The 12,766-nt window shown below is 51.4% G+C and overlaps 1 protein-coding gene across 1 annotated transcript; it reads right to left on the reverse strand.

Annotated features, from left to right (window-relative positions):
• Positions 1 to 1,265: 1,265 nt before the first annotated feature.
• LOC119364171 lies at positions 1,266 to 2,115 on the reverse strand. The gene is made up of 2 exons (XM_037629598.1): positions 1,968 to 2,115; positions 1,266 to 1,681 (listed from the first exon to the last, which is right to left on the reverse strand). Exon 2 carries the CDS (start codon positions 1,666 to 1,668, stop codon positions 1,309 to 1,311), a length of 360 nt encoding a protein of 119 aa, XP_037485495.1. The 5' UTR covers positions 1,669 to 1,681; positions 1,968 to 2,115; the 3' UTR covers positions 1,266 to 1,308.
• Positions 2,116 to 12,766: the final 10,651 nt, after the last annotated feature.

Raw genomic sequence — 12,766 nt, forward strand, 5'->3', positions numbered from 1 at the left:
CCCGCATCCCATAGGCATGCCATCCAGCACACCCAGGGACCTTCGCAGGAGAAGCGCACCGAGCAGGGAAGAAGGCCAGCAGCCAGATCTGGCGCCGCCAGCCGCCAAGGCAGCCACGCGAGGCCCCAGGCCACCGGAGATCCGTCGGCCACCCGACCAGATCGCCGGCACCACGCCCACCCCACTGCCCGCCGCAGGAGACAGGGAGCCTCGCCAGGGGCCGCGCCCGGATCCGAGACCCTCCGATGCAGATCGGAGCGGAGCCGACCCCGCCGCCGCAGTCCCAGACCGCGCCCCAGGCATGGCCCGGCGCCAGCCTCGTGCGGCGGCGAGGAGAGATGGAGAGAGAGGGAGGTTACGCCGGCGGGAGGGGAATCACCCCCCGAGACGCCCGCTAGGGGCGGCGCGGGGGCGGGGGGCGGGGGCGCCGGCGCTCTAAGTCTGAGCCTTCATTCATGTAAGGATTAGCAGTAATTTAGAAACATTAATTTCTTGATCTTCTACATGTCAAAATAGATCTTGATTGCCTACGAAATAGCAAGATCGATATAATTTAATTACACCTGGACGAATCTTTGCAAGGTTCGTCCGATTGTTGTGGCAGTACCACATGATCATACAGCGATGACAAATCATGCACATGATAACATAAACAAACGCTTAATCAAGACAGCACCAGAATGGGCTGGCAGTGAAGTGAACGCAACCACCAAGGGACGCGGAAGCACCATGGTAAATAGTACTACCAGACCTGTGTCTGTGACTTACTATTTTTCGCGATCCAAGAAATCTGAGATCTCAGGGGTGATGTACTACCAAAATACCCTGTCATACGTTTCAACGAAAAAAATACCCTGTTATATCTGGTTGGCTCATTTGCATTAGCAAATCTGTTGCGTACTAAGAGATGCTCCTCCAACTCATGGCCCCAACTGAAAAAAATTACTGAGCCCATTAAGATCTTAAATCTTGCAAGAAGCATGGATTTAACTGAAATGATAATCGCAAGAAAACACCACACAAGCTCATAGTCTCTGACCAATATAACTCCATCTCAAATGGAGGGTGGGGAGCAGCAGGCAAGCAGGATAATTTCCTTCCATGGAGAGGAAAGTCCATTCGATTCAAGGGAGATCCCAACAAAAGACGGGGTGGAGTAGAGAGAGAGAGAAAACAAGAGTTCTCCAATCGACACAATACATCGAGGGAGCAGTAAATAAACTCCCTTTCTTATGATATGTATATGATCTTCCTTTCCCTTTTCATTGTCGAGCGTTCTTGATTCTCGAAGCCGATGCTTGAGTTGCGTCACTGGGTCGTGACGGTGCCGGAGGACGAGGACGGCGAGGCCGGGTGCCGCGGCACCGCGTTGGCCGCGACCGGTGAAGGAGGCGAAGAAGGACGGCTTCCCTGGCCGTGGCCGTGGCCCTGGGAGTTGGTGCGGTGGAAACGGCACTTGAAGGACCCGGCATGGGTGGCCGGCGCGCAGACGCACTTGGAAGCAGGCCCGTGGCCTGCACCGGATGGCGCCGACGCCGACCCGGGCCACCTCCTCCGTGTATTCTTCGGCGACGCGGCCTCGCCGGTCGGCGTCGTGCTGTTGCTGTGGTGGCCGTGGGTGTGGAACCTTCCCTCCTCCCCCGTGGTGTCCACGTAGTTGGAAGCCATTTCTGTCGCGGGTCTGCATAGGCATCATTAAGGGCGACTTTAACGAGCGAGTAAATACATGATTCGTTCCGATCTCCAATTAATAACCGGAGAATTAGATTGAGCGTTCATCAGGGCATGAAACAAATCGACAAAGACAGAACAAGTTTTGCCGTGTCCACGCCGTGTAATCAACAGCTCAAGGAGGAGGACGGTTGGTGGTAATCAGTTGTATGCTAGTGCGCACACAGGTGAAATTAACACTACGATATTCAGTGCTAAGCAGCAGAAGAATCGAAAGAACTTGAGATTAGTAGTACCTAAAAATCTGAAAGCGGGGGGTGGAAGCAGCTGCCCGGGCGAGAGGAGGTGCCGACAGCGGCAAACTGCGTTGCTCCAGCGAATACCCCTCGCTTTATACGGGCATGGCCTGCCCGCGGGCAGGGCGGGCCGCTGCCCGGGATTCCTCCCGGACCCCGAAACCGTGGGTCCCGCCCACTGGTCCGACGGCCCCACCCACCGTCTCTGTCGGATTCGGATGGGAACGAGATCTCGCACGCACAGACAAGCGCACGCCGGCGGTTGCGCATAATTCCGGGACACCTGTGGGCTCCGTCACGTTGAGCCAACGAGATTGGAGCGGCGCCGCCGCGCCAAATCCGGGACGCCCACAGACTCCGTCGCGGCTAGAGTGCGCGCGCGGCAACCTACTACCACTGGAGTTTTCTTTTTCTTTTGTTAATGGATAGCACTCGACTCGAGTACTCGTGATGTCTTACCTACATACCCAGCATGGCTGCATCCATCGGTCATCGCGTGGGTGCGCCAGAGGCGTCTGCCCACTCGCCTCGAGTTCACGACACATGGGCGCGGCCGCACGTATGCAGCGCGGCGCTACGTTTGCGATGCCACGTTAGGAGTCTGGATCGTGCCGACGCGCGCGGGTAGTCCGACGGAACACGAAATGGCGACGCATGGCAACGAGCAGCCCAACCACCCGAGGCCAAAGGATCAAAACAAAGAAAAGGAACCGAGAGTCCGACACGGCGGAGCCGCCGACCGCCAATGGGTAAGGATTCTCCAGTTTCTCACCGGGCGTGCTACGGGCCTACGGCATGGTCGATCGATCGTGACATCCTGACATATATCAGTTTTTGAGGATGATTGGGCCGATCGTTATCACGTCCTTGCGTGGTGGTGGCTCCAATTAGATCGGCGACTTCTCTAGCGCACCGCGCCAACCTCAAGTCGGCGCGTCGCTCGCTCACCTCGCAGCACGTCCGTCGCCCTCGCCCCGGCCCTGTTGGCTATACCTTCCACGCTACGGAATCTGACACATGCCAGACTCAGTACTAGACCTACGTGAGAGTATCACAGTAAGTATTTTTATTTTGGACAGGAGGTTGAATCCCCGGCCATTGCATCAATAAGATGCACCCGATTATTTTTGTTAATTACTCCTTCCATTCACAAATTACAAGATGTTTTTGTACTTTATACATATTCAAATGAGTAGCAAACACACTAAAGTGTATCTATGTACATCGAATTTCGAAAAAAAAGATAGAATATCTTATATTTGTGAACGGAGGGAGTATTAAGCAGCGTATAAATAAAAACAACCACTTAAAAAAGATAAACATTCTTGTATCATCATCGTCATGTCAGTTGGACAAGGATTTCCAGTCTGCTTGTTAAGACCAATCAATGAAGACCAACGCAACAGCAAATAGACAACGTTTTTAACAAGATAAATATACAATTTCATCGATGTTGAGCCCAACCTATAATGGTAAGTGCAAGACTTTTCATCCGAACATGAAACGGTGTTTAATTCAACATCTTGTATCTGCAGTACTCCACGCCGGGCCAAAAAGGCAATAACAGATTGGTGGGGTGTCTTCACACCCTAGACCACCACCACGCTCGTAGGGAGGGTGCCAATGTCTCGGTGCATATTTGGCAGGTGCCAGTCAAAACCAGTGCGAGTTATACTACAACATCCACCATATTGTTGGAGTCGCTGCGCCGATGCTAGATGCCGGTGGGGAACCGCTGACGTGCCCCAAATTCACCAGCGTCAGACACTGCTGCTGGTGCCACGAACCTTCTCGTGCGATGGGCATTGCCTTCACACCAAAGGAAAATCTCCTTTGTGTCGCCAGCGCATGACCACTGTGCCACACGAAACCACCATTGTCGCACATGCAGATACGCCGACGCACCTGCAAATATGTCGCCGGACCACTTGATCTCCTTGTTGCGATTGCCGAGCACCCCCCCCCCACACACACAATAACTAGCTGCAACACCATCGCGCTACGTCCAAGTGGCACACTATTCTTGTCGCCACGACGCCTATCGGCGCCATATCATCTCATGACCAAGCCCTTGCATTGCTCATACGAGGCGTCCAACTCAACTAACATCATCATGGACGCCGTCCTAGGTTGCCACTCACTGGACAGTCAGATGAACACAAGGGATTGCTCCTCCACGAGCACTCGTTGAACCTCAACCGTGAGTGCCAAGATCCAGTTTACCATTGTCGGTCCCGTAAAGACTGGTGGTCCACGGTTTCGTCTCACGTGGGTCGCGTTAGCCCCTTTTACGGGTGTGCACGGGCTCGCCGCCCGTGAACTACAAATCCATGCCCCTCCCAAGGTGGCATGCAAATATTTGTCAAGAACTAAGCCTATGAAAGCCTATCATCAGCGCTGGCGTGGCCGTCTCACTACCATGGGTAGTTCGAGGATGTGCACGCCCGACAACCTACAACATCCAGAAGGAATCAGTGTTGGAAATATGCCCTAGAGGCAATAATAAATTGATTATTATTATATTTCCTTGTTCATGATAATCGTTTATTATCCATGCTAGAATTGTATTGATAGGAAACTCAGATACATGTGTGGATACATAGACAACACCATGTCCCTAGTAAGCCTCTAGTTGACTAGCTCGTTAATCAATAGATGGTTACGGTTTCCTGACCATGGACATTGGATGTCGTTGATAACGGGATCACATCATTAGGAGAATGATGTGATGGACAAGACCCAATCCTAAGCCTAGCACAAGATCATGTAGTTCGTATGCTAAAGCTTTCTAATGTCAAGTATCATTTCCTTAGACCATGAGATTGTGCAACTCCCGGATACCGTAGGAGTGCTTTGGGTGTGCCAAACGTCACAACGTAACTGGGTGGCTATAAAGGTACACTACGGGTATCTCTGAAAGTGTCTGTTGGGTTAGCACGAATCGAGATTGGGATTTTGTCACTCCGTGTAAACGGAGAGGTATCTCTGGGCCCACTCGGTAGGACATCATCATAATGTGCACAATGTGACCAAGGGGTTGATCACGGGATGATGTGTTACGGAACGAGTAAAGAGACTTGCCGGTAACGAGATTGAACAAGGTATCGGTATACCGACGATCGAATCTCGGGCAAGTACCATACCACTAGACAAAGGGAATTGTATACGGGATTGATTGAGTCCTTGACATCGTGGTTCATCCGATGAGATCATCGTGGAACATGTGGGAGCCAACATGGGTATCCAGATCCCGCTGTTGGTTATTGACCGGAGAACATCTCGGTCATGACTACATGTCTCCCGAACCCGTAGGGTCTACACACTTAAGGTTCGATGACGCTAGGGTTATAAAGGAAGTTTGTATGTGGTTACCGAATGTTGTTCGGAGTCCCGGATGAGATCCCGGACGTCACGAGGAGTTCCGGAATGGTCCGGAGGTAAAGATTTATATATAGGAAGTCCTGTTTCGGCCATCGGGACAAGTTTCGGGGTCATCGGTATTGTACCGGGACCACCGGAAGGGTCCCGGGGGCCCACCGGGTGGGGCCACCTGCCCCGTGTTGGAAATATGCCCTAGAGGCAATAATAAATTGATTATTATTATATTTCCTTGTTCATGATAATCGTTTATTATCCATGCTAGAATTGTATTGATAGGAAACTCAGATACATGTGTGGATACATAGACAACACCATGTCCCTAGTAAGCCTCTAGTTGACTAGCTCGTTGATCAATAGATGGTTACGGTTTCCTGACCATGGACATTGGATGTCGTTGATAACAGGATCACATCATTAGGAGAATGATGTGATGGACAAGACCCAATCCTAAGCCTAGCACAAGATCATGTAGTTCGTATGCTAAAGCTTTTCTAATGTCAAGTATCATTTCCTTAGACCATGAGATTGTGCAACTCCCGGATACCGTAGGAGTGCTTTGGGTGTGCCAAACGTCACAACGTAACTGGGTGGCTATAAAGGTACACTACGGGTATCTCTGAAAGTGTCTGTTGGGTTGGCACGAATCAAGATTGGGATTTTGTCACTCCGTGTAAACGGAGAGGTATCTCTGGGCCCACTCGGTAGGACATCATCATAATGTGCACAATGTGACCAAGGGGTTGATCACGGGATGATGTGTTACGGAATGAGTAAAGAGACTTGCCGGTAACGAGATTGAACAAGGTATCGGTATACCGACGATCGAATCTCGGGCAAGTACCATACCGCTAGACAAAGGGAATTGTATACGGGATCGATTGAGTCCTTGACATCGTGGTTCATCCGATGAGATCATCGTGGAACATGTGGGAGCCAACATGGGTATCCAGATCCCGCTGTTGGTTATTGACCGGAGAACATCTCGGTCATGTCTGCATGTCTCCCGAACCCGTAGGGTCTACACACTTAAGGTTCGATGACGCTAGGGTTATAAAGGAAGCTTGTATGTGGTTACCGAATGTTGTTCGGAGTCCCGGATGAGATCCCGGACATCACGAGGAGTTCCGGAATGGTCCGGAGGTAAAGATTTATATATAGGAAGTCCTGTTTCGGCCATCGGGACAAGTTTCGGGGTCATCGGTATTGTACCGGGACCACCGGAAGGGTCCTGGGGGCCCACCGGGTGGGGCCACCTGCCCCGGGGGGCCACATGGGCTGTAGGGGGTGCGCCTTGGCCTACATGGGCCAAGGGCACCAGCCCCTAGAGGCCCATGCGCCAAGATATAGGAAAAAGGGGAGAGTCCTAAAGGGGGAAGGCACCTCCGAGGTGCCTTGGGGAGGATGGACTCCTCCCCCCTCCTTAGCCGCACCCCTTTCTTGGAGTAAGTGTGACGCCCGGGTAATTAAGCTACAGTGATCCTCTGCTAGTGATGCCACGTCACCTCGATTATAGTTGCTAATCTCGCGTTAGTTCGAAACCGATTCGCGTTCAAATTCAAAATCAAGCAAACACTAAAAGATTTCAAATATTGAAACTAAAATGTTCGGAGTGAGCCAAATAATGCATAAGTAAGTATGGTGGAGAAACCACACTTTTATAAAAGTGTAAAATAATCTAAAATGTTTTAAATAGTAGCAAAGACAATTAGTTGAATGCCTTTTACAATAGATAAAATATTAAACTAATTTATTTTGTTGCCCAAACTTATGTGGTAGTAGCTAATTACTAACACTAAATTAGGGGCTACTTTTATAGTTATAAAACTAAGATAAAAGAGGAACTAAAATAAAACAGAAAATAGAAAAGGAATAATAAAAGAAAACAGAAAACAAACAAATGAAAAAAAAAAGAAAACAAACCCCCCTGGGGCCATGGCCCCAACTGGGCCAACCCACCAGGCCGCCCGACCGGCCCACCCGGCCCAACCTACAGGCCGGCCCACTCCCTCTCCTTATTCCCCCACCCGGTGAGACCCACTCCGCCACCGACACCACTCCCCCCGAAAATATCTCCCCCTCCCTCTTCCCCCGATTGGATCGGGATCGAGAGGAGGAGGTCGCCCGACGCCGCCCCGCGCCCGGAGCTCGCCTCACCGGACCTCCCTCACTGGTCTTCTTCCACGCCGTCGCCAGACCCCGCCGCCCTGCCTCGTCCCCGCAGCCCCTTCCTCGACTCCTCGCTCGACTCGATCTGGACGGCGCGCCGCTCCCAGCGCCGCCACGCGCTGCTGCCCGAGGACCTCGTCGCCCGGCGCCGCTCCACCGTCGCTGCCTCGCCTCCACCTCGACGGCTCCAACGAGCCTCGCCGACCCCTCTGCTCTCCAACGCTGGTGAGGGCCGTGCCCTCCTCCTCCCTCTGCCCCGTGCGCCACGGCCTCGTCCGCGCGGCCGACGCCGTGCCCGCCCACTCCGGCCGCTCGTCGCACTCGCACGCCCGCGCCGTAGCTCGCGCCGCCCGCCCTCAGTGGCCTCATCCGTCGCACGCTCCACGCCACTAGGCTCCCCTGCCACGGCCCCTGATCGCCGCTTCACCGCGGGCAGCGCACCGCTCCGGCCACGGCCTCGCCCCGGGCACCGCTCGCGCCGGCTGCGCCCCTCACCTGCGCCTCCCCGCTCGTCACCGGTGACGCTGCAGCCCTCCTCCGGCCACGCCACCGCCCCCACTAGATGCGCCTCTGCGCGCTCGTTCGAACGAGCCCAGGCGTGCGCGGATCCGTGCCCTATGCGCAATTTCCGGCGAACTCCGGCGGGCCTGCGCCGTGCTTTTGGTCGCCGGCGGCGAGGGCCGGCCCTGCTGACCTGGCACTGCGGGTCCCACCACCTGGGCCGCTGACTGGTGGGCCCAGGGCCCCCTGTTGACCTGTTGACTGGGTCAACTACTGACTGGGCCGCCCCTATCCCACTGACATGGGGGCCCCAGCCCCAGAACGTTTTGTTAAAAAAAAGGAATTAAAAAAATAATAATAAATAAAATAAAATAATAATAATTAATCAATTAGTTAATTAATTAAGAAATTAATTAAGTTAATTAAACTGTAATTAGATTAACCTAAACCCTAATTAACCTAATTAGAGGATGACAGGTGGGTCCCTCCTGGACCCACATGTCAGGGTTGACTCAGTCAACCCCTGTTGACTGCTGACGTCAGCATGACATCATGCTGACGTCATAAATACATTTTTTTTCGAATTAATTAAATAATTAATTAAATTCCAGAAATTAATAAAATCTTTAAAAAAATCATATCTTTTAATCCGTAACTCGGATTAAAATATTTTCAACATGAAAGTTGCTCAGAACGACGAGACGAATCCGGATACGCGGTCCGTTCGTCCGCCACACCCCCCTAACCTATCGAACTCGCAACTTTCCCCCTCCGGCTCCTCTGCCCGAAAACGCGAAACACTGGGGATACTTTCCCGGATGTTTCCCCCTTCACCGGTATCGCCTATCCCTACGTTAGGACACCCCTAGCACAACGTATTGCCGCGTCTTGCTTTGTGTTACATTTGATTGCTCTGTTATTTATTGTGTTCCCCCTCCGTTACTCCTTTCCGGTAGACTACGAGACCGACGCTGCTGCTGACTAGTTCGACTACGGAGTTGACGACCCCTCTCTCTTGCCAGAGCAACCAGGCAAGCCCCCCCTTTGATCACCAGATATCGCCTACTCTTCTTTATACTGCTTGCATTAGAGTAGTGTAGCATGTTACTGCTTTCCGTTAATCCTATTCTGATGCATAGCCTGTCATTGCTGCTACAGTCATTGATACCTTACCCGCAATCCTAAATGCTTAGTATAGGATGCTAGTGTTCCATCAGTGACCCTACACTCTTGTCCGTCTGCCATGCTATACTACTGGGCTGTGATCACTTCGGGAGGTGATCACGGGCATATATTATATACTTTACACTGTTACATTACCTGTGATACTGTTCGGAGTTGGGGGCTGAAGGGGCAGGTGGCTCCATCCCGGTAGAGGTGGGCCTGGGTTCCCGACGGCCCTCGACTGTTACTTTGTGGCGGAGCGACAGGGCAGGTTGAGACCACCTAGGAGACAGGTGGGCCTGGCCCTGTTCGGCGTTCACGGATACTTAACACGCTTAACGAGATCTTGGTATTTGATCTGAGTCGGCTACGAGCCTATACGCACTAACCATCTACGTGGGAGTAGTTATGGGTATCCCGACGTCGTGGTATCAGCCGAAGCACTTCAGACGTCAGCGACGGAGCGGCGCGCGCCGAATTGGACTGGAACGCCACTAGGCTAGGTCTGCTTTCGGCCGCCCACGCAACGTGCAGGTGTGCTCAGGGCGATGGGCCCAGACCCCTGTGCGCTTAGGTTTAGACCGGCGTGCTGGCCTCTCTGTTTTGCCTAGGTGGGGCTGCGACGTGTTGATCTTCCGAGGCCGGGCATGACCCAGGAAAGTGTGTCCGGCCAAATGGGATCGAGCGTGTTGGGTTATGTGGTGCACCCCTGCAGGGAAGTTAATCTATTCGAATAGCCGTGATCTTCGGTAACAGGATGACTTGGAGTTGTACCTTGACCTTATGACAACTAGAACCGGATGCTTAATAAAACACACCCTTCCAAGTTCCACAGACAACCCGGTGATCGCTTTTCCGCAGGGCGACGAGGAGAGGATTGCCGGGTAGGATTATGCTATGCGATGCTACTGGAGTTGCTACCTGGATATGCTACTTGGAGATGCTACTTGGAGGACTTCAATCTACTCTCTTCTACATGCTGCAAGACGAAGGTGACCAGAAGCGTAGTCTTCGATAAGACTAGCTATCCCCCCTTATTCTGGCATTCTGCAGTTCAGTCCACTGATATGGCCCTTTACACATATACCCATGCATATGTAGTGTAGTTCCTTGCTTGCGAGTACTTTGGATGAGTACTCACGGTTGCTTTCTTCCCCCCCTTTCCCCCTTTCCTTTCTTTCTGGTTGTCGCAACCAGATGCTGGAGTCCAGGAGCCAGACGCCACCTTCGACGACGACTCCTACTACGCTGGAGGTGCCTACTACTACGTGCAGCCCGCTGACGACGACCAGGAGTAGTTAGGAGGATCCCAGGCAGGAGGCCTGCGCCTCTTTCGATCTGTATCCCAGTTTGTGCTAGCCATCTTATGGCAACTTGTTTAACTTATGTCTGTACTCAGATATTGTTGCTTCCGCTGACTCGTCTATGATCGAGCACTTGTATTCGAGCCCTCGAGGCCCCTGGCTTGTATTATGATGCTTGTATGACTTATTTTATTTGTAGAGTTGTGTTGTGATATCTTCCCGTGAGTCCCTGATCTTGATCGTACACATTTGCGTGCATGATTAGTGTACGATTGAATCGGGGGCGTCACAGTAAGGGGCAAGGCTGCGCCTCCCCCCTCTCCCCTGCCCCTATATATAGTGGAGGGGAGGGAGGGCATCCATACCTGAGCCCTTGGCGCCTCCCTCCCTCCCGTGACACCTCCTCCTCTCCCGTAGGTGCTTGGCGAAGTCCTGCAGGATTGCCACGCTCCTCCACCACCACCACGCCGTTGTGCTGCTGCTGGATGGAGTCTTCCTCAACCTCTCCCTCTCTCCTTGCTGGATCAAGGCGTGGGAGACATCGTCGAGCTGTACGTGTGTTGAACGCGGAGGTGCCGTCTGTTCGGCACTAGGATCATCGGTGATCTGAATCACGACGAGTACGACTCCATCAACCCCGTTCACTTGAACGCTTCCGCTTAGCGATCTACAAGGGTATGTAGATGCACTCTCCTTTCTACTCGTTGCTGGTCTCTCATAGATAGATCTTGGTGATACGTAGGAAATTTTTTGAATTTCTGCTACGTTCCCCAACAGTGGTATCAGAGCCAGGTTTATTGCGTAGATTCTTTGCACGAGTAGAACACAAAGTAGTTGTGGGCGTCGATATTGTTCAATATGCTTGCCGTTACTAGTCTTATCTTGATTCGGCGGCATCGTGGGATGAAGCGGCCCGGACCAACCTTACACGTACGCTTATGTGAGACCGGTTCCACCGACAAACATGCACTAGTTGCATAAGGTGGCTGGCGGGTGTCTGTCTCTCCCACTTTAGTCGGATCGGATTCGATGAAAAGGGTCCTTATGAAGGGTAAATAGCAATTGGCATATCACGTTGTGGTTCATGCGTAGGTAAGAAACGTTCTTGCTAGAAACCCATAGCAGCCACGTAAAACATGCAAACAACAATTAGAGGACGTCTAACTTGTTTTTGCAGGGTATGCTATGTGATGTGATATGGCCAAAGAGGATGTGATGAATGATATATGTGATGTATGAGATTGATCATGTTCTTGTAATAGGAATCACGACTTGCATGTCGATGAGTATGACAACCGGCAGGAGCCATAGGAGTTGTCTTTATTTATTTGTGACCTGCGTGTCAACTTAAACGTCATGTAATTACTTTACTTTATTGCTAACCGTTAGCCATAGTAGTAGAAGTAATAGTTGGCGAGGCAACTTCATGAAGACACGATGATGGAGATCATGACGATGGAGATCATGGTGTCATGCCGGTGACGATGATGATCATGGAGCCCCGAAGATGGAGATCAAAAGGAGCAAAGTGATGATGGCCATATCATGTCACTATTTGATTGCATGTGATGTTTATCATGTTTATACATCTTATTTGCTTAGAACGACGGTAGTAAATAAGATGATCCCTTACAACAATTTCAAGAAGTATTCTCCCCTAACTGTGCACCGTTGCGACAGTTCGCTGTTTCAAAACATCACGTGATGATCGGGTGTTTTATTCAGACGTTCAAATACAACGGGTGTTGACGAGCCTAGCATGTACAGACATGGCCTCGGAACACATGCAAACACTTAGGTTGACTTGACGAGCCTATCATGTACAGACATGGCCTCGGAACACGGAGACCGAAAGGTCGAACATGAGTCGTATAGAAGATACGATCAACATGAAGATGTTCACCGATGATGACTAGTCCGTCTCACGTGATGATCGGACACGGCCTAGTTTGACTCGGATCATGTAATCACTTAGATGACTAGAGGGATGTCTATCTGAGTGGGAGTTCATAAGATGAACTTAATTATCCTGAACATAGTCAAAAGGTTTTTGCAAATTATGTCGTAGCTCACGCTATAGTTCTACTGTTTAGATATGTTCCTAGAGAAAAATTAGTTGAAAGTTGATAGTAGCAATTATGCGGACTAGGTCCGTAAACTGAGGATTGTCCTCATTGCTTCATAGAAGGCTTATGTCCTTAATGCATCGCTCAGTGTGCTGAACCCCAAACGTCGTTTGTGGATGTTGCGAACATCGGACATACACGTTTTGATAACTACGTG

This window comes from Triticum dicoccoides, chromosome 2B, assembly GCF_002162155.2.
Source record: "Triticum dicoccoides isolate Atlit2015 ecotype Zavitan chromosome 2B, WEW_v2.0, whole genome shotgun sequence".
Lineage (NCBI taxonomy): Eukaryota > Viridiplantae > Streptophyta > Magnoliopsida > Poales > Poaceae > Triticum > Triticum dicoccoides.